The sequence below is a fragment of the Sylvia atricapilla genome, chromosome 4 (genome assembly GCF_009819655.1).
Source record: "Sylvia atricapilla isolate bSylAtr1 chromosome 4, bSylAtr1.pri, whole genome shotgun sequence".
Lineage (NCBI taxonomy): Eukaryota > Metazoa > Chordata > Aves > Passeriformes > Sylviidae > Sylvia > Sylvia atricapilla.
The window spans coordinates 892,469-915,017 of NC_089143.1; the positions used below are offsets into that span (position 1 = coordinate 892,469).

Genomic DNA, 22,549 nt, shown 5'->3' on the forward strand with positions numbered 1-22,549 from the left:
GGTGCCTCTCTATTGCCTAAAGAAAGAGCCTAGAACAAATAGGTCAAATGTCTGACACTGCAAATGTCAAAGTTGTCCAAAATGCCTGAAGTTGAGATTAGTTTGACTGATAGTAACCGTTCCTCTAGTGGTAAGTTAATTTAAACTTTGATAAATTAAGGGATCATAAATAATGAATCCTTTAATTGCCACTTTCAGCTAAAACTTTTCACCACAAATTACTTACAAATAAGAAATTGTTACAAAACAAGAAAGCTGTAAGATTAAAAGCTTTGTTCTTACTAGTTCCAGTACTTTAGAAATAGCTTTTGAAAGTATCTTTGTGAGAGAGGGATTTTTTTTCTCACACTGTCTCTGAGCTGTGTCTTAATCAGTTTTATTGGATGCCTCAACACATCTTACTCCTTAACAAGAAAGATTTAATTGGTGTGTTGCTGTGTTGTGACGTGTCATTATTTTTATTTCATAGAAATTACTCTCTGATGAAAGACTCTGCCAGAGTGAAGCACTTTATGCCTTCCTGAGCCCCTCCCCAGAGCACCTCAAAGTTATTGATGTGCAAGGAAAGAAGTCATCCTTTTCACTCTCCTCATTTCTAGAACGACTTCCTGGTGATTTGTTTTCTCATCAGGAGGTAAGTGGTAGAAAAGTAATCTTCCCAAATTTAATTACTTTTCCTAAGTGGGCAGGGAGAGTCATTAATATTTGAATGGCAGGCAATATCTCCAAAGGTCATCTGTAATTTACTCTAAGTGAACAGAGAGTCAGAAGTCAGAGCTGCCTATGAATTTAAAAGATGTTTATTAATAAAATAAATTTCCTGCCTTTTGGTACATGCATCTAAATGTAAATGAAAATGTGTAAAGTATCACAAATAAGCAAATTGCAGTTCATGTGGGAATATTTATTTTTTATAGCACGATTTCCCACTTTTTTGAGTTCTGGACATGCATATTTCAGAGGGGTTTTGGCAGGTGAAAATAATTCTCACTTGGGAATAGTCTCTTGTTAAGAATAGCTGTGTATCCTCAATAATTTCAGGGCAACTTCTGAAGCAGGGGTAGTTTTGACAAAAAACTGTTGGTAAATAGTGCAGGACTACTGAGGGGATTTGGAAATGCAGACAGGAGCCTGTGTGGACAAACCAGCTGGAGAATTTGTTATTGAACAAAATCCCATTGTTTATCAAAATGCAATGAATAACAGATTAGTGACTAAAACAGCTCATTGACTAAACTGACCATAATTCCATGGCACTTTATTCTGAGGTGTTCATGTGCAGATGATGCAGCATTCAAGGAGCTGTTTCTATTCACCCTTTTAGTTATATGTTATACAAAATTCATGTGAAACAGGTAATTTCCTACATGCTGTAGGAGTGGATGGGTCTTATGCAGAATAATCTGAGTTTGGAGAGAGTTTGGAGAGAGTTCTACCCTTTTAATAGGGAGAAACGTGGTCTTTCTTCAGAAATAAAATCCTATAAATATATCTTTCAAAATTATACTGCGTTTGCATCTAGATGCTGAATGCACGTGCCTCATTTCAGAGTAATAAATATGAAGAAAGTTTGAGAAATTAGTTATACACTTTGATGGAAGTGCTGGAGTTCTAAAATCCAAAGTGCTTTCACTACAGTGACTGTTAGGTGGAAGTAGCATCAAAGCACTGAAGTGTGAAGCTGTTTGTGTTTTGCTATTTCATTGAAATCCTCCTCAAGACAAAGCCAGACTGCACAGATATTGTGTTATGGGGAGTGTGTAGGAGGAAATGGTTAGGAAATACAGGAGAAGGAAAGAGAATTTTTAATACTACTGTGTGAGAGGAGAAAGAACAAATAAACAAAGCAGAAATTATGCAACTGTTACTGAAAAAAGAGCAAAAAAAATGCCCACAGAGTGTGACAACAGAGGAGCTGGAACATAACTTCCTACTCATTTTGAATTTAATACTATTTATTGATTTTACTTGTGAGACTAGAAGCTGAATTATGGCTGGAATATCTTACGCCAGGCACTGAGCAAATGCAAAAACTGCTTCACATTTCTCTTCCCTCTCTCCTCCCTTCTTTCCCTTAAGCTTCTGCATTAGAGAAGGTCACAGAATAAAGATGGTGGGAACTGTTGGACCCTCTGAATATGTCAAACAAGTGTCCTAAAGTGAAAATAATAGGATGAAATCGAGGGGGATGGATTGTGAGGCAGCCTGGGGTTGGTTCTGCCCTTTCCTGGGCTCCCCTGTCTTTCAGGAAGCACTTTGGGTCAGCTCAGTGCTTGCCCCATTGATCCTTTCCTACAGCACTCAAACTGGGGTTAAATCATTTACTACAGAGCCATAAAGGAAGTTAGCTGTGTTAAACCACACCTAAAGCTGGTATAATTGTGTTCTTTTTGTGACTGAGAGTTCCTGGTTTGGTTTGTTATTTTGGACTTTGTAGTAGAGAATGCTGTCATTCACCTCTCTCTGCCTCTACATCTCATCTCACAGTTTTCAGACATATGTCAGAGCAATAGTGTTACCTCTTGAGTGTTGTTATCAGGATTAGATACTGCAGCAATTTCTTTATATATCCAACTCCTTGGCAGGGTTAGCTCTAGAACATATTTCTTAGCTCTCTGGACCAAAACTAAATCAGAGCAAAAAGGCAGTTGATATCATCTTGAAAAGAAGGGCTTTTAGTTTTATAAATTAACTGGATAGAAATAGTGTAAGAATTTGCAGTTCTTGTTGCATTCTCTAAATGCCAGGAGATTCACTGAATAGCAGAAAAATAAAGCAGTATGAGATGATTGAATGACGAGGACGAAAGGAAGAGATGATTTTAATATCTGAAATCCAGGCTGAAGAAGAAAATTTGCACATCATTCTGACCATTCCTGATCCAGAGACTGGGGCATTGCACAGCCTCGGTGGAGCTCAGGTCTCTCCAGCTTTGCTGGAGAAGGTGGGCAGAGGAAGGTCTAGGAAAGTCCAGGGGTGTGTTGGCTGCCATCAGCAGTGACAGGAGGAGCAGTCCTGGTCCTGAAGCAATCCACATGGCTCTGGGAAACAACCTGCTGTCTGCCCCTCACCTGCATGGATGGAACTGCCAGAACTGAGGGGTCCAACCCAGCCGTCCTCTGGGAGTCTGTCTGAATAACTCTCCTCCCTTGGGTGCCCTGAGCGTGGCTGTCCTGGGGCTCAGGGCACTAAATGTCACAATGGTGTGTTTCTGTCCTTGTGTGTGTGCTGGCCAGTTCCCTGTCCACTGCTGGGTTTGCTTCCCAGCTGACTGCAGGGACAAGGACAAGGCTTGATGCCTGCTCCCAGTGGGTGGCTTCAGCTGTGGAGGCACTGTTCTCCTGGGGAGCCCGTGCAATACCTGTGCACTGTGTTATATAAAGTGTTCTTTCTCCCTCCTCCCTGTGCAGTGCCCAGATTGCCCCTTTCCTTCCCAGCACTTTGCACTGCAAACCCCTCCAGCTGGCTCTCCATTCAATCAGCTCTCCACCCTGCATGGGTTTGGTGGGAGTTGTGTCAGAGGAGCCTTGGCAATGTCAAACACTGTGGAGTGCCATGTCCTGCTTGCAGCTCTGCCCTGTTCCTTAGCCAGACACAAGGTGATCCCACATCACCTGCTCTCTTTTATCCAGCTGGTGGTGGGGCAATACAGGCAGTATATATATATATATATATATATATATATATATATATATATATTGATCCTGAAAATCTGGGCAGCACTGAGGTGCTCCCTGGGGCAAGGCTGCCAGCACAAGATGCAGCAGGGATGGTAATTCAGCAGTGCAGTGTCCTCATAACCTCAGTCCAGTGGGAAGTTTCCAAACTCCCTCCTGAGGTTCCTGATCCTGCCAGCAGCAGCTGCTGGCTCTGATGCTGGTTTTGGAGAGGACTGGCTGTGCTCCTTCCCCAGAGCATGGCAATTCCTAAACCCACCCTGGCAGGAGGCTGGGGACTAACTGCAGCACACACCCATGCTGTCCTTCTCGTCCTAGGAAGAAACAGAAGAGGACAGTGACCTCTCAGACTATGGAGAGGAGGTGGATGGGAAGAAGGACTCTCTTGCTGAACCCTGTTTCATGCTGATTGGAGAGATTTTTGAACTGCGAGGAAGTAAGATGTAAACCTGCTCAATTGCTAATGGAATCTCTGGGCTCTGGAGGGTGCTTCCTAATTCAGATTTTTTTTTTTTTTTGCTGTTTCACTTAGTGGAAGAGTTCTTGCAATCTCTAGGGTTAGTTTGGAACCAAGCTATGCTTCAGTAGCTCATAACTTTGGAGCTTTCATTCAAAAGTGAAATTGCAATATCAAATGGCAATAAAAATGCAGCTGGTAGGGGAGAGCATTTGCACTTTAATATTTTTAAATTTTTCATGAAAAAATTAGAGAAAAAAAAAGGCAAAAAGGATAGTAGTGTGCTTTTTGTAAATAGGCTTGCTGTTAGATTATAGGAATTCTTGAGGAAGGAAAGATGGCCTTATTATAGAACATGTCTCTGACAAAGAAATATAATTTTAATGTCCATTTTGAGTGAATTATACATGCATTTCAGTTCTGCAATTTCTGTGATAAAAATGATGGATAAAAATTATGGTATATTTAAATACTGGATTTCTCCTCCCCTTTACATAACTGCATGATGGCAATAAAGAAAACTATTTTTGTTTCTATTTAAATATGAAGACAATGCTCTATAAAATTATTTACAGGGTAACTATTGGAAAATGTGCCACCTTCCAAAAATGGCAGATGTATATTCCAAATATAGACTTCATTGTGGTGGTGAACAGTATGAAAGAAAGATTCAGCAGTAATTACTAGGAAGCACTCACTTTTGTTTCCTTTATTTGTAATGGAAAGCTGACTGCTTGGTTTGAATGAAAATGTTTCCAGAATTTTAATGGTGCTGCTGTGTGTACTTTATACTAATAGGTATGAAAAGGGTGGGAACTTTGAGGACATTTGGTCTTTTTGTAGTAGAAAAAAAGGGGGTTTGAGTAGTTGCATTGCTCAATAAACTTGAAATATCTTACACATAAAAATTATAGTATAACCTAGAATGCATGTTATATGTATGCCTATACAGGACTTAAAAACCACCCAGCAAACAGCACAAGGAGTGTAATCAAGAGAAATGAAACCTCTGTGCAATTAATGGAATCCTAGAAAGGTTTCTAACAGCGTGTTGACTGTAGGGATGGGTGGTTTGGGTTTGCTTTGCTGGGAGGTACAGGGAAGGGGTTTTGCCTGTCATCATGGGTTCTGTAATGTTGTTAACCTCTTGGTCATTATTTTTTATTATTTTTCACTGTTCTAGTGTTCAAGTGGGTCAGAAAAACATTGATTGCACTCGTACAAGTCACTTTTGGAAGAACCATCAACAAGTAAGTAGCTGTTGCTTTAACTCAACCCTCGTCAGTCAATGAAAAAAAAGGCTGACAGCAGAACTGTTAAAAATAACCTGGACATCCTGTTGGATGTGGTCATCTGCATTTGTTATGAATTGATTGATTCATTTGTTCATAACCTGCTGATAACTGGAAAATGCCTGAAGGAGGACAGAGAAGGAGAGAATGTGTGACATGGTTTGCATGCAAAGCTTCTATGTAGCTTTTTACATGTAGGTTGACTTTATATTTATTGATTTTGAGGGATTTGGCTGGATGGCAGCAGCCTGCTCTCTGCCTTACACTCCTGGGGCTGAAGGCTGGAGTGAGAGGTGCAGCCACAGCAGGAGGCTGCTATCTCCATTTGTAACCCCTTCAATATTGTGCTTTGTTATGTGTGAAGGAGCTTAATGTGGTTCTGTCAAAACTCTCTATTTTTATCCTAGCAGGCAACTAGTTTGGAGTTAGCTACAGCTAATTACCTGTTTCTCCTGAATTTTCGTGGTGGAGCCTTTGTTGTGCCCATCCTTGAAATGTGGTTTTGGTGACTATTTTAGTGTAGTACCTGTGATCTGTAACATATGTGTGTGGATTACATTGAAAAGCAGCCTTCTCCAGATCCAAGTCAGGTGTCTGGAGTGACCTGGATCCTCGAGCACCCAGAGCTGAGTAGGACCTGCTGTGATGCCAGTGAAATCATCTCAGATATACAGGCAAAATTACATGAAAAAGAACACCTCTTCCACTACTCTGAGGAGTAAAAAGAATAAACCCTGAAAGGCTGGCTCTGATGGGCTCCCCTGTTCCCTTCTGTACAGGCAGATCCGTGACACTGTGCACTGGATGTTCAGTGAGCCAATGCTTGTTTACTACATCGGTGTGTTCCGCGATGCTTTTTGGCCAAATGGGAAGTTAGCTCCACCACCGAGGGCCAAGAGTGATGAGCAAAAGCAGGAGACCAAACAGAGAGCACAGCAAAAACTACTTGAAAACATTCCAGGTGAGAGCACTTGCATTCTGCTTAATCACAGCTTTAATAACTAGTAAGGAAACTGGTTAATCAAACTATTTTCCTCTAGAGTTCTAAGTTGTGGTTATTTGCATAAATAAGGATGATTTTGGTGTTAGTCTTTTGCCTCTCCTGCCTGTCTCAGATGTTACTGGTGGATGGAAAATCAAAACTGATTCTCTTTGAGCAAATATGTGGCTCTGCCACTTGGAATTACTTGCCAAACAGGGAGAGTGGCACCACCCCAGTTACTTCTTCCTCTTATATTTCAAAGCTGGAGAGTGAGGGATCTACCCATGCTGTCAGTGCTGTGTGCTGTCTTTTTCTGATAAGAGGTCTCAGGTTGGAGTGAATGGTAGGAGTGACCTGCAGCCTGGGCAGAAGAAGGTCCTAGATGGAGTAGTTTCTTCACTCCTTTCCTTTGCCTACCCGTATCTCCCAAGGCTGGGCAGCTGCCTCTCCAGCCTGCATGTTTCTGAGGCTCCATCCTGTCCCACTCACAGGACAGGAAATCCAGGTACATATTTTTGACTCCTTAGAGATGATGTAAATCCAAAGGCACTAAACTGAAAAGAATCAAAATCGTTACCTTAAGCACTTGGAAATGCACTTAAACTTAGCTTGAATGCTTTTTCTCTGCTCCAGCTGAAGAGAAGGAGGTTTTTTTTATGGCTTCACTTAGATGTCTTATATACCCCAAATGCATTAGGTAGTTTAATCAACTTTTACTGCAGAAAAGAAGTAGGTATGCATGCAAAATGTTTGTCATTTGATGTGGAAACGAACCTCCATTTACTGCCTGTGTTATATACTCATCTAGTTACCTAAATAGCCTTTCCTAGTTGGTTTGTGGTATTGTTTGATTTTTTGTTTGTCTCTGAGCTTGGAGCCATGTGTCAGGACATAGCTGAATGCACCTTAGGTTAATGATGGAGCACTGAATCACTGTTCATTCTCTAATTTAATCCAAAATGTAAATAATTGACTTAAAGTTCTCTTAACTGCCTTCTTGTGGGAAGTATTCTCTGTGAAGACTGAGAGGCAATTCAAGTGCTAAATTTGTTTTAAGTGTTGTAGAAATTGTGTATTTGTGGCTGAAGGTGTATTTAAGTGAATGGTTTAATGATGTGTGAGATGAGACTTGATGCAGTGAGGTGAACTACTGAAAAGGCACTTGGATGTATCATGTTCAAACACTTCAAATGTTCTGGGATGCACACACCAGAATCTGTTGGGTAACTTGAGAATAAGGGTAACTTTTCAAGGTGTGTTTTTAAAAGGTTTTTGAGTAGGGACTGTGTGTCTCTCGTAGCCAAGGGCCAATGAAGTGCAGTGGCTTTGTTTCCCCTCCTTTATGGTTTTTATGGTTGAACAAAATGAACTTGAAGGTCTCTTCCAACCTTGATGATTGTGACTTTGGGCAGCAGAATGATGATTCTGTGATTCTGGCTGGAGTTTTTCCCTAGCATGAGTGAAACAACACAGACTGAAGGAATGTTTGTTGCAGATACTCTGCAGAATCTTGTTGGACAGCAAAATGCCCGTCATGGTGTAGTGAAAGTGTTCAATGCACTGCAAGAGAGGAAGGCTAACAAGCATCTACTTTATGTGAGTAACCAGAAAAGCTGCTTTTTAACTCCACAGTCTTGTTAGTTACTGAGCTCTATTCTCTCAGTATTAAAGCCTGGGGGGGGGAGGTGTTTTTGCAGAGGTTTATTTTAATAAATAAGTCAGAAGCTCTATGTTTGATCACTTGACTGAGTTTGAATAACAAAAAGCTGTTTAACAGCAGCATTGTTTTGGTCTAAAAGAGATCCTTTACTATGTCAAACATGCCTGACTTCATGAGGTACAAACCAATTTCTTCATACAGCTTAGAAAAGTAAACCTACCTTAGAGAATCCTGGAGAAGGAGAGCGCCAGGACTGGCTCACAGTTAGGACAGCCCTCCAAAAGTCCCACTGCTCAGCTGTTGGGACTGGCTGGAATACACAGCTGGATCTAGGTGTAACACCTTCACAGTCAGTCAGTCTCTTCTGGCACACAGCAGCCCAGCACCAGGAGAAGCTGTGTGCCCTGCTGCTTGCTCATGATGTATGGAGCCTTTGAAGAACAGCACCAGTTTGTACTGGGTGGGATGTCCCCATCTGAATGGAGCTGCCCTTAACACTTGCCTCCTTTCAGCCTTAATTCATTTCCCACGGTATCTGTAGGGCATGTGATAACTTCTGGAGGAAAGAAAAGCAGTTGTATGAATGATGAATATAATCAAACTTGCCTGCTTCTGTTATTTGTGATTATCTAAAAAGGACAGAAAGGAAGAAGAAATTCTCATTTGGTTGGCACCTGCGTCATCTTAACTCTTCTGTTTTTCAGGTTTTGCTGGAACTGCTGCTAACTGAACTGTGTCCTGAGCTGAGAGCTCATTTAGAGCAGCTTAATGCCACTTAGGTTTGAATCTGCACAATTGGACCACTAGAGAAATGTCTATGTTCAAGAATAGACATGAAACTTATTTTCCTCTTTTCCATAGAGGGCTGAGGACTATGATTATTTTTAGCATTTTTCTTTCCTCTTGAGTTTTTTGTGAAGTAAACCAACTTGAAAAGATCTGATGCTGTCGTAGGGTAGACAAAACAATGCTGTATAGCTGCCAATTTTTATTTAAATTGTTCTATTTGACTACTCTTCTGTTTCAAATATAGATTGAAAAATAAATGTTCATATATGCTGAAAGAAACCAGAAGATATTTTAAACATTTATGGAAAGAAATTTTGCTTATAGTGGTAAACTAATGAATGTTGTACAGTTCTAATCTCCTCACTGAGGATCTGAGCATTCCTTTTTTTTTTCTTGTGCATTGAAAAAGCCTTGTTGTGCAATACTACATGTAAAAGCTATTGTGAACATTTTATCAATTTTGGTTTTACCAAAGATTTCCTGTCGTTTGAAGCATTTGTAAGCAATAAATATCACAACTGGATTGCAGCACTTGGTAACGAGGCTGTACTGACAAGGGATCCATGAGTTTGACAGCACTGGTTTCATAAGAAATATCTACATTGCTTTGAAGTCTGTGTCAAAATTATGTATTGTAAACTGGTATGTCCTAACAGAATGCCTGTGTTAAATGTTAGTTCAGAGATTAGTGCTTATGAATTGCTTCTATGAATGATCAAGTAGACATTTAATTAAACCGTTCTGATAACTTCCCTGATATTATTCAGGGCTGTTTTATTCAAATGCCCCAATTTCAAATAACCTTCAAATCTTTCCCTTATTTTATACAAGGAAAGAAAACTGTCTTCAGTGGTTGGGTTTTTTTTTTCAAATTTGTGTAAAAAAAATGTAAATATGATGTTAATGCACATCTAAATAATTAAACACCATCAAAAATCCCTAGCTGACACTCATTACTGTCTTTTCAATTCGGTACAGTTGTGCTCTTAGAAAAACTACTTGCAGTTATGACTGGCTGTACTGTAAGGCACATGCAGTCTGTGTGATCTATTTAAATCAACTCTTTTAGTAACATCTTGCCTTCTCTTCCAACAGTTTCAGAACAGTTTCCAAGTCATGGCACAGTCCTAAGAAGGAAGGCAAATTCTGCTCTTACAGAGCTTCATGAGTAAACAGGCACTCAGAAATGTGCAGAATTACCACAGCAATCAGTAACTTCTCCTAGTGGTTAATCCAAGTATCTTTGGATAAAAGATCCAGCTTGACACTGCTCAGACATAGATACTCCTAGCCAAAAGATTTCCAACATTTCTAACACAGAGGCAGTGTCAATGAGTGTGAAGGACTGAGGAAAAAACTTGTCCTGAGGATGTAGACTGAAGATTTCCATACTAAAGTCTGGGCCTTTTGTCCACAGTTCTGCAAGTAGCATTTCTTAGTTGTAGAAGCTGGTATGGTTTGAATTGTAAAGCTTGGTGTTCTAATGGACAGTTTCCAACTTTGAGTCTCTGCAATCCAGAAGTAAAATGGATAAGGATTCTTAATCTAGATGCTTTAGAAAGTATGTGGAAGGAAGTGTAAGTACCACTAACAAGTTAAGCTTTAAAAATGGCCATGGTCTGGGAGTGGGCCTATGTGAGAAGGAGACTGGATTCAAGCTTTTTGGAATATTAAAATTTAAATATTATATATGCAAAAAGGAAACAACCATCTTCATTTTTGTTTTGATTCATGTGCTCTGTAGCATTATGACATGAAGGAAATACACCTGTCCCAGTGAAATGTCCTTAATAAACCTTTAAGTCTTCAATAAGATTTTTAACAAAATCTGTCTTGGCTTCATCTGAGTTAAAGAGAGTGTAAACTTTTTACTTTCTCTTTATTTTAGATAAAATGAATCAGTGAATTGATCTAAATAGTAATTCATAGAAAGCTGAAAAGCAAGCAGTAAGTGATGAACAGTCTATAATTGCTGGAGATTAATGATGGTTTATTGTAGGAGATATATTTATACAGCAGGCACAGTTTAAAAAACCATTAAATTCTCCCAAGATTAGCTGCCAATTCAAGGTGAGAAGCAACAGCAGGATCCAGATGGCATGCCTTTAAAAACAAGGAATATCAGAGTTCTGGTTTATAGCTGCAATAAAATGATATGTTATCAATATAACATTAATAAGTGTCAAAAAACCCGAGGCAGTCAACTTGCTAAAGTATTGAAGAGTTAACATTTGAATTTGAATCCTTTTCCTGATGCTGCATAATAAAAAAAATTTAGTATTTAAAAGCGGCATACTAGACTAGAGTGTTAGTCTTGGGTTTATTCCTTTTAATTCTGTGTTGGCATGGCATATGCAGCACCACAGAAAAATAAATGTGCTTACAGACTGAATGAGTTTCACTCACATCCACCATCTATTTCATGACCCTTAGGGGATGCCCACATTCTCTTCCTCATTTCTTACAAAACTGACTTGCTCTAAGAATGGTAGGCCAAAACCAGAACTGAGCAGTCAATTCAAACAAATATGACTTGAAGTAAGTGTAATTGTACAGTTACCAATTTTCCAGGTACAAAAAAAAAACCCTGGACAACCCCAGAACTCTTCTGAAGTTATTGTTCCAGGGAGCTTCCTCGTTTATTTGATGTTGCTTCTCTTCTGCTGTTGATTCAGAGGTACCTGACAGCAGCCATAGGAGCTCTCTCTTTACAGAGGGACATCAGTGACATTCCTAGATGAGTTTCAGGTGTACAGCAAGGGAATAATGAGTGAAAGTCAAAGTTTTCTTTCAGCTGTGGCAGTTTTACTACACCTCAGAAGACATTGGGAAGGGCTACAGCCCTACAGAGCCATGCAGCAATTGAATCCTGATGAACCTCCTCAATGCCTTAACCAGGAATAGTGGCTACAATTGTCCTAACACCTCAGCTTATGTCCCTTTCCTGATCCTATCCTCTGTAACATTTTCCACAGTGGGAGAACAATGTATTTTAAATGTCTGTATTCAGATCACCTGCTCTGCTGAGCCTTTCCTGTCAGTGACTTCTCTGAGTGAAGAGTAAAGAGCCACAAAAATTGTTTGGTAATTGATCATTTACATAACTCTTCATTCCTTTAGATTGCACCAAGATGGACTCCAAAGTATTCTGCTTGCAGAAACAAATGGTCACTGCATGCACAGAAACCAGAATCTGGCTCTGGACACAGAAATACCAACTTGCTGCATTCTCTTCAGCTGCTATAATTACCTTGCCTTGATGCCTTTAGGCATCACTGATATTACTCAACAGATTAACCTTCTAGAGGCCATTATTAGTAGTATTTTTCCTCAAGGTTATTTTTCATCAATCATGCTCCAAGTGTAGAACTTTGAAAAAAAATGTAACTGATACTTTTTTCCCCTGTGTATATTGAACAGAAAAAGCAGCAGATCTTCAGCTATCACAGAGAGTGTAAATATAAAAATAAGCATGAGAACAACTTATGGCCAATTTAAGTATTGCTAACAAAGATTATAATTGTTACAGAATCTAAATTATATGGAAAAGTTAGGATTTTTCAGTTGTGAGAGAATGACAGAAAGCAGATTAATTTGGGATGAAATTATTCAAATTGTTTAGCTAATTTATCTTTTACTTTACCAAACTCTCTGCTGTGGTGATTACCATAGGTTTTTAGTTGTTGGTTATATTGCTTAAGCAAGTGAGCAGATAACATCCTTTCAAGGCTAATTTTAGTACTTTTCAGTACACTTCTATCACTCCGCATTTTCCTGCAAAGATTTTTTTTTTTTAACATAGTGTTGGAGTTCTAAATGAAACAGCAAGTTTAGACTAGACTCAGATCCAAGGTATCACTCCATCTCACCAGACAGAAACTAGTCTGTAAGACTTTATCAACTTACTTTAGAATAGTATTTCTCAGAAGCCTGCTGGTCTCTCTCGGTGCCTCGGCCAAGCTGCAGGCATCTTGCCAAGTAGAAAGCAGCCACAGCAGCCCCCTGGGCCACACATGCTGGATGACAATCAGTTCTCTGGGCTAGCAGGTCAATGTCATCATTTTCTGTAGCCCTGTTGTGGAATTTAGAGCATTACATTATTAATGCTAGTTCAAGCAATAATTAAAGTTGGCCATATAGGACTTTGACCGTGCCTCCTTTCTGCTTAAAATTGTTATCCAAAATAAGCTGAAAGTTACATGTATTCAGCATCTTATGAGGATCCTTCTGTTTTGTATTTGATTTTAAGTTAGTCTTACTTGAATATTGTGCTATTAAACAGCAAACAAGTATATAAGTGTTGAAATCACTTTCACTATAGTTATACTAGTTATAAAAGGTAACATATTTTATGCTAATTGGTCCCATTAAAGTATTTTATGGAAATTATACATGGAAGAAAGACAATGTTCTTATTTCATGTAGCATTTATTTCATCTTATTTCTCTACATGAGCAACCTTATAGAGTGGAAAATGTCCCTGCCCACAGCACAGGGGCTGGAACTAGATGATCTTTGAAAAGCCAACCCAAACCATCCTGTGATTCTAAAATTTCCAGTTCTCACAAGGGTATTGGCAAATCACAGTAATCTGAAAATCTTGGATATATTGAGAGCCCCTGGTTATAAAACTCTGTCAGGAAAACCACTTAGCACTGTCTCAGCTCAGGTCTTTCCTTTCTTCTGCATGTTTGCTGTCATCTTAGTTTCAGCATGTTTTTGCTAAGAACCATTTTAAGAATCAGAGGGACAAAGTGAATGTTTTAACTATAATTATCTGGCACAATCACTCTAATATTAGAGAATATTATACCTAAATTGGAATTGATTTTTGTCTGTTGTCCTAGCACAGGTACCCCCAAGCTCCATATCCTTTCCAGGTACCAAACAGGGACTATACACTTCTTTACATATCATTTTAGCTGTGTCAAAGTTGTGGACTTGATAGAAGGAGAAGTGCAGGTAATTTCAGTTCATAGGTACTTCCTATAAATCAGTGTTTATGTGGTAAGAATGATGTTCTTCCACCTAATTTGGTCCCACCAACAAACACAGAAACACAACTGTTATCATTTAGCAAGAACATTCAAAGAAAACAACAGTAACATACTTGTTATTCCTGATACATAACATTTTCCCCTTCCTTTCCAAAAGATAATTTACATGATGCTGATGCAAATAATGATATCCAGTCAAGTCAGGAAAAAATTCTGTTTCAGCACAGCTGATTTCAAGAACATGCCACAGCAACTGGTAAGTGCAACTGTGTGGGGCAACTAAATTATTTTAAGTGAAGTGGCAGTGGGTGATGTAGACTCCAAATACTAGGCAAGGTTATACTGTACATAGTCACATAATGGTTTATGCTTGTATATAATGTAACAAATGGAGTTGCTATGTACATAGAAGGACAAATTTTAGCAGAAAAGAGATTGGTGTTTGATACCACTGGCTGAACTGCTGAGATTTTTGTCTCAAGGCTAACTTCAATTCTAATTAAGTGGAACTGTTTCAAGTATGGCTGATTTCAGAGACTGTCACCTCTGACAGTACTGTGGGATTTCACTGCTATTTTCTGCAATCACAATTGCAGCTGATGAAGTCCACTCTATATTTGTCTGGACAATCTTCCATGCAGCATTGACTGGGAGGGATTAATTCCAGGGGAGACAGGCTAGACCAGCCTGAACACCTACTGCTCTACTGACAGCACAAAAGAAAGAAAAGCAGCAGTTCAGAGAGAAACAATCCTCCTCAGCGTGGAGCAGAGCAAACACACCCACAGCTGAACTACTGAATTACCAGAGCTTCTGCTGTGCAGTGGCGTTTGGTGCACCACGTGCAGCTTCTGTAAGATGCTCAGTTGTGACATGTTTGCTGCTGTGCAGCAGCAGCTGTGGGGACATACTCCAAAAAGCACTGACTGTGCAAGCAGTCAGTCTATCTGCATCTCAGTTCCAGCAAATCCATAATCTGACTGACAGATTGAACTTTTAACAATACTCTGGTAAACTCTGGAAGTTTGTCACAGAAATGTGCTGTTTATCAGCCACTGAACATTGTGCATGGTCCAACAGTGCTCTTGTCCTGCTTGACTAGTTCTGGACCTGAAATGGTTGCACTGGTGCCACATTCTGACCAACTGGGGAATGAGCCAGGCCAACCAGAGCAGCAATAAATATTCCTTAGCTGCTTCCCAGGATGAGGAGCAGAAGACAACCACCTCAGGTGGATGTGTACAGTGCACACAGCCTGGGCACCAAACAGGAGGAACGAGCTCTGCACCCACTCAAAGTCACACAGTCACAGGAGTAACTGAAGTGTGGTGGAACAGCCCACATGACAGGAGGATTGGGATGGAGGGAGGGATGGATGGATGGATGGATGGATGGATGGATGGATGGATGGATGGATGGATGGATGGACGGGCTATTTTGTAAAGACAGAAAAAGAGGAGGAGTCATGCTCTGAGTTAAGGAGAACCTTGAATGTGGAGAAGTTACCTATGGCAATTCTGGAAGCTTTAATGAATGCCTCTCAGCCAGGATCACAGGGATCATCTCAGGAGGGATCTTACACTAAGGATCTGTGACTGACCTCTGGATCAAGACAGTAAGACCAATGAGACAATACTTGGGGCAATTAAGTGCCACTTCACGTCACTTAAGCTGTGGGTAACAGAATCTAGATCTTATTGGGTGACTTGAACTACCCAGGGATTAAATGCAAGAGTACAGCAACTGCCAGGACATTCCTGAAACAGAGCAGTGAAGTACTGCTGCCTCCACCAAATGTCACATGTGCCATCAGGAATGAGGCACTGCTTGACTTGTTCCTTGCAAATCAAGGAAATCTGCTTTGTAGGATGTTGGTGATAACTTTGGCTGCAGTGATCACAATATTGAGGATCTGGATCCTGCTGAGCACTCTGAGGGTTGGTACTAACACAAAGGTTTTAGATTGCACAATAGTAAACTTCAGCTCACAGCACAGTTGGGAGGGTCTCCATCAGAAGCTTTCATGGAGAATAAAGGAGCTAGTGAGTGCTGGAAAATTTTCAGGAATGCTCTTCTGGAAGCACAAGGAACTGTTTGTTAATCACCTTTAAAGGGAAGGAAATTAAGTGGAGCAAGAGACACCCTTGGCTTTACTCCAAGTTTCTAAGCTGCTCAGAACCAAGGGAGAAGCATACCAAAAATGGAAAAGCAGGTGAAGGGAAGTGGTGGATTCACTGGATTTGCACACTTTTAGGATTCAGCTGGACAGGGTGCTGAGCCATTGTGTGTAGACTGTGCTTCTGCCAAGAAAGGTTGGAGATCCCTCCCAACCTGGGGGTTCTTTGACACTGTGACTGTAGGGGTGGAAGGGAAGGCAGGAGCCTGGAGGAGACAGTGGACAAGGAAGGCAGGATTGCACATGGGCATCTGCTTTGGATTCTAGTTCAAGGCTGTTTCACTTTATAGGATCAGATGAAAAAACTCAATCATAATGAGTAATTGAGAACCCTATAGTATTAATTTTGTCATTGGCTATTCTGTCCTTAAAGATGTTTTGCAGTTCATTATCTCAAACATTTCTTGAGTTTGAAAGACAAGACCATCATATCAATAATTTAAATCTGTTTTATGTGATCTTGCATGAAGAACCCTAATGAAAACTAAACCAAAAATTACCTTTTGGCCAGTGCAGCAGCTTTGGAGTAAAATCTTCCAGTGTAATAATATTCCACAAGATGGCCTTGAGCATAGATGTTTCCAAGTTCTGCTGCTTTTCTCAAATGCTCCAAAGCAGCTTCAGTGTTTTGACGTGTACCTTGGCCATAGAGATACATAACACCAAGTGCTCCCTGTGATTCCAGATTTCCATTGTTACATGCTTCTGAATGCCAGAAAAAGGCCTAAAAAACAGAGAGGCACCAAGTTGGAGTATAGATTTACTTAGCTGGTTTTCTTGTATACTGTTTCCATAAAATCTTTTACACCAACCATCCTATAAGAAGTGCTTATACATAAAAGAAAGAAGAATCCTTGGAAGGCTTTTAAACCTGCTTCATTTACTGTCAGAGCTGTCAATCAGTGTTACCTGCTTGAAGTATGAAGGTTACCAAAGCTGACAAAACTTTAATCCATTCTATCATTCTTTTTGATACTCATGCTAAAAAAACAAATCTTAGCTAGCAGTGTCAAGTGAGTCAAAATGAGGAATTCTGGCCATCTGTTCCCACAGCTAAATGGATGATGTCTAACTGCTCAAAGTACAACTTTCAGAGTCAAATATACCACTGCACTATTTCTCTGAAATTAAAAATTAGTCATGATTACTTTTTATTCCAAAAGGTACAAGTGGACTTTACCTTCTTCAGATCTGTCAGAATTGGCATAGAATAAAACATTCCTAAAGTGCTCTGGGCCTTTACACTTGCTTTTGGATTTCCATTGTCTGCAGCAATAAGCCACAACCTAAGAAAATGGGGACAACAGAGTTTAAGAAACACACAATCTTACAATTTTTCAGGAAAATCACAGACTGCCCTCACCTTTCAGCCTCTTCAGTTGAGTGTTTAACACCACATCCTTCATAATAGGCCCTGCCAAGATTGTATGCAGCTGCAAACTTCAAGTGTCTTGCTTCTGGAGACTCAGAGTTGAGGATTTTATTCATGTATTCCACTCCCCTTTCCTAAAATTGAGAAATTAGATTGTTATGTTCAGAGTGTGAAGAGTATGAATATACAACCTGAGAATGCACTAACTTCTGCAGGACAGGTAGTTTTTTTCCCTTGGAAGAAGGTCTGAAGCATTCTGGCAGGACAGTTTGGAAAACAGTGTCATACCAAAGCAGAGCTGATCTTTAATTACTAAACAGCCTCTCAGTTTTTGATCCCAGCATATTTTTAGTGTGCAACATTTCCTCATAAATATTCACCTGATAATGTATTACTCTTCTTCACTGACAAAATTTTTCCCCAAAATATTACCATGTTTACTTAAATGAATGTCACATCCTATGCTGCTAACATTTTCAATTTCAGAATTCTGAGAACTTTTAAATATTGCATAATGTATCTGAGAGCATAAAACAACCTGAACATCAAAGTGATATGTAGTACAAAGTCCCTGCATTTAAAATACCTTAGACTCATAAAGGACAAAAAGTGACAGTGTTAAATAAGCAGATGGAGAACATTGCACATGAGCAACTGGGCCTCAGAAGAAATAAGATAATAAGAATATAATTTAGAAATAAGATTTACACTGTTAGGATTGTAGCATGGGCACCCTGTTTAAATAGACTAGAAACAGTCCTTTATAAAAGGTTTTGCTTTTATTCAGCTTTCATACTGTAATACACAAAAAGAAACTTGGTTAGAATGTTTATTTGCAAGTAAACAAATGTGGTAATTATACAGAAAAAATAAACCACCTCTAAACTCCAATCAGAATGTTTTCAGTTCTGCTGACAATGCTCTAAGCACCAAACAGGAGTCCCAGTTGTTAATATACTCTGTCATTTTTTTGGCCTTCTGTCTTATAATCTACCCTTTTAACCTACTGCTTGTATTCTTTCCTCATGCCACTTTTTAAGATCATCTTCACCAACAAATTAACTATCCTGATTGTAGCAAAAAGTTCCTTTGTCTTCCTATTTTGTAATATAATTCTTCAGTTTGAGCTCTTCAAATTCTTGCAATGTAATTTTTCATGCATTTAATTTAAAAATATTATTGGCAACCATTGGCAGAAGCACAATCATCTCTGGCATCTGTGCTAAAAGGATAGAAAGTACCTTTAAAAAATCTTTGTGCCAGAGATCTTATGCTTTGAAATATAATTGTTTGATTTCCATTTTGACTCACTTTATTTTCATCTACATAAATTTCTTATTAAAAAGTAAAAAAATTTACCACAAATTTTTAACGTGAAAAGCCAACCAAGCCCTTGGAAGTTAATTTTTAAATAAAAATTGCTATATTTTTAAATTCCTATTTTATTATAGCCATTTTTGAGAACTTCCTCAGCTCAGGGCCCTTGCTCTTTAATGATGCTCTGTAAACATCTGCACTTTATGAAACTAACTCTAAATGAAAAGGCTGTTGATTTTAAACTAAATAATCACACATAAAAAGAAGCGCCTAGTAATTATCAGCTAATATTAGGAGAAAAATAAAAAATGTGCAGCTAAATTACTCACAGGGTCTTTTTTAGTGCCAAGTCCATCGTAATACATTACACCAAGCTGATACATTGCTTGAAAATCTGTATCCTTGATTTTTTCAAATTGCTTTAACGCTTCTTCATACAAGCCCTGGGAAATAGAAAGCAAACAATCATTCTGTGATCTATGCACCCTTACAATTTTTCAACCTGGAGTATTTCTCAGGAATGAAGAACAAAAACTTGCAACCTCAGAACTTGGAGAAAACAGAGTAAGTTAACAACCACGAGAAAGTTGGGTAAGCAAAAGCCATTCTGACAAACTTTTCTCCCCTCCCACAAACTGCCACCTTTTTAGTTTGAGGAGATAAAAGTCTAATTCAGAGTCCCTGCCCCATCTATCTGACACCCTTTAATTTAGGTCAGCTGTTCAGGTGTAACAAGAGTTTACCAGTCTGCTTTTACATCTCTAAGGGTTGATTTCACAAAGTAATAAACCAGATGTCTGAAGACTTTAATGGACCCAGATGTCTGCAGCACATTCTTATGAAGGTATCACCTGCAACAACAGAGATACTTTCACTCCTCAGAATCAATCTCAGAGAGTACTTGCTTCTGCATTGTTTGAAAATAAACCATATTTAAAAATAGAGTTAAACAACTGGAATACAAGTTAACTGAGCCTGACTGAAATAGTTTTACACATAAACACTAAGTTAAAACAATAGCGAAATTAAAATCTTCTCCTCTATATTTTTACTTCAAATTTTCTGTGTGTTTTTATAAAAACTGCAAAAGCTTAGAACTGAGCAATAGTCAGTCAAATGTCCTCACAATGACCAACTGTCCCCTATTAATACTGTCCAAGCTATTATCTTAAACTACTCATTGTCTTGGGAGCTTATCCATTATGACTGTGGGGGCTTTGTATTTTTAAAGAACTCTGGGGAAAAGAAAAACAAAAACCAGTTTCTTTTTACAACTGGCTGTCAGGAATATCAGTAAAAGTAGTCCAGGAGACACATTTAATCTCACCTCTCCTGAGAATTCAGTGCTATATGATGGAGACAGAGAGCTGTGATTAGGAAGTGAGTTTTCTTCTAATATTTAAAAGTGTGGTGCTATGAGCATGTGAGCATTTAGACAGACATAAATTAAAAAATCTGTGAAGTAAAACCTGCTCAAAGAATAAATTTAGGGATGAACAGGAATATCTACCATGGACATCCAAGCCAGCTTGTCAAGAAACAGGCAGGAGACTGTTCATTCAGCTCCATGGAGTTAGTCTGAGGTAATTCATTAATGAAAACATTAAGGAGAAAGCCTGAGTGAGTTACTTCTGTTCCTGCTGCAAACCATGAGACTGACTTACACTGTAACATTGCTATAAACAGCACTGAGCCCATGCAGGTCACACTGGAGAACACCTGACCCAGTGTTTGTGCTACATTCTTTTCTATCTTCCTGAACTAAGTTCTGATTTGAGGTTTAAGTTCACCTGCCGGCCAGTCTTACTCTGTCCCCTGAGCATTTACTTTCAAAGACCTGGTGACCAATTTTAGCTGAAGTGGGCAGGGACAGAGATCTTGAAGACAGTACATTTCAACAAGTTCCAGTTCCTAGGTGGGGAACAAAGACTGGAAGATGTGTCTTGGTCAGAGCTCACTCTCACTTTAACTGAAAATAAAGTGTGTTGTATTTGGCCAGTCAGCTGCCAAAACCCCAACGTGGCCTGGAAGTTAGCTGTAAGGATAGACTGCTGCTTACTCATCTGCTCCTCAGGAGACCTGTGAGAGAACTGGAGGACCTCTCCAGATGCTTGGGGAAAGTGTAGGGAAAGCTGACTTAAGGGCAACACCTGGTGATTGAATGGGATTTAAAAGAGGCATAGGGCATCTCTTATCGGTTTTTTTAAGGTGTCTCTTTTTTCGCTGAAAAGGTGTTGAAAACTGTCTGTTTTATAATGTTTAGTCAAGGATAAACACGACCTGTTGGTAGTATTGCTGTCCCTCCAGAAAAGGTGCTGCAGGATCTCCTCCTCTCTCTCTCTCCTGCGACTCCTCTTCTGTCAGCAGTGAATCACGGCTGCGGTTCTCTGCTTAAAAACAGACACAGTTTGCATTTGTCCCCTAAGAGAGGGAACACAGCAAAGCTCTGAGGCTGGCTGGTCCCCTTCTAAAAGACTTCAAAAGCCTAGGATGGAAGAGAAGGCTCTGTTGTAAAGTGGCGGAGTTGGGTGAAGAGAGCCCCAAGGGATGGGTGAAGAGCCCCAAGGGCTGAAGTGCAGAGCCCCAAGGGATGAGTGAAGTGCCCCAAGGGCTGAGTGAAGTGCCCCAAGGGCTGAGTGAAGAGCCCCAAGGGCTGAGTGAAGAGAGCCCCAAGGGATGAGTGAAGAGCCCCAAGGGATGGGTGAAGAGAGCCCCAAGGGATGAGTGAAGAGCCCCAAGGGATGGGTGAAGAGAGCCCCAAGGGATGAGTAAAGGGGCTGGAGCCGGCCGGGGCAGGGCTGGGGCCGGCCGGGGCAGGGCTGGGGCCGGCCGTGGAGGGGCTGGAGCCCTGCAGGCAGGGCGGGGAGCCTGCGGGGCCGTACCTGGCAGGGCGGGGCCCCGCGGCAGCCGCTCCCCGCGCAGCGCCATGCGGCAGCTCCGGCCCAGCGCCGCCGGCAGCGCACAGCCCGAGGGCGGCCCGGGCCGGGCCCTGCGGGGCCCTGCGGGGCTCTGCCTGCCGCCCAGCCCCCGGAGCCGCCTGTCCGCCATCCGGCCCCGCTGCCGGGCCCTCCGCAGCCCTGCCCGGCCCTCCACAGCCTCGGTCAGGGCGATGCACGGAGCGCATCTCCCGCCGCCGCCCGCGGTAAACCGTCCGCAGGCCACAGGCGGCAGCGCTGGGCATCCGCCCTGCCACCGGCAGAAACTACACACAGGCCCAAAGTGCCCTGCAGAGCACGGCTGGAGGCAAGAGCAGCAGAAACTCTGAAGGCGATGTACAGCAGAAGGCACCAAGCCGTGACTCTTCGGGCCAGCAGGCGGGACTTGAACACTTCCGATGATCAGAACCTGTTTGTTGAAATGGAGTTTGTTTTGCCCCTATAGATATTAAAACCCCTAAAAGGATGATTGAGGGGAAATGCTGTTCGAGGTTTCTCCTGCAATGTAAAGCATTGCTTAAGCAAGTGTTGATTGCTCCTGGCCGCCTCTCTTACAAAAAGGGGATAATATCAAAATGTGTGAGAGTGCTTTCAAAATAATCTTCAGCTGTATTCCCAGTTTTTCCAGATGGTTATCATCCCTCCGTTTTTGGCAGTGTGATCTGTTCCCATAGCAACAGGGACAGAGGCAACAATCAGAACGGGAGAGTGATGCCTGCACATTTGTGTGGTTAAAACCGTGGGCTCCACGTGATGTTTCCCAGCAGTCCCAAGTGACTTTAAGTACCAGGAAACTCCTAAAATTAATCCTGATTCATTTTGTGCAGATGATACAACCAAAGAAATCTCCAGGAAAATAAACTTTTCTTTTAAAGCATCAATTAATCACTTGAT

At 40.6% G+C, this 22,549-nt stretch overlaps 2 protein-coding genes across 2 annotated transcripts in view; one reads left to right on the forward strand and one right to left on the reverse strand.

Annotated features, from left to right (window-relative positions):
- SNX25 (sorting nexin 25) overlaps window positions 1-9,795 on the forward strand; it is an 87,053-nt gene extending 77,258 nt beyond the window's left edge. The window contains exons 14-19 of the mRNA XM_066316892.1: window positions 470-634; window positions 3,996-4,113; window positions 5,318-5,384; window positions 6,206-6,387; window positions 7,904-8,004; window positions 8,773-9,795. Of these exons, the coding sequence (XP_066172989.1) occupies window positions 470-634; window positions 3,996-4,113; window positions 5,318-5,384; window positions 6,206-6,387; window positions 7,904-8,004; window positions 8,773-8,847 (708 nt within the window). The 3' untranslated portion in view covers window positions 8,848-9,795. The remainder of the gene's footprint in view (window positions 1-469; window positions 635-3,995; window positions 4,114-5,317; window positions 5,385-6,205; window positions 6,388-7,903; window positions 8,005-8,772) is intronic.
- An 844-nt stretch (window positions 9,796-10,639) lies between these two features.
- Window positions 10,640-21,103, reverse strand: LRP2BP (LRP2 binding protein). The gene is made up of 7 exons (XM_066316893.1): window positions 21,000-21,103; window positions 19,049-19,162; window positions 17,394-17,536; window positions 17,211-17,316; window positions 16,531-16,754; window positions 12,764-12,929; window positions 10,640-10,960 (listed from the first exon to the last, which is right to left on the reverse strand). The coding sequence occupies exons 2-7, from the start codon at window positions 19,100-19,102 to the stop codon at window positions 10,895-10,897; spliced, it is 759 nt and encodes a 252-aa protein (XP_066172990.1). The 5' UTR covers window positions 19,103-19,162; window positions 21,000-21,103; the 3' UTR covers window positions 10,640-10,894.
- Between the last annotated feature and the right edge of the window lie 1,446 nt (window positions 21,104-22,549).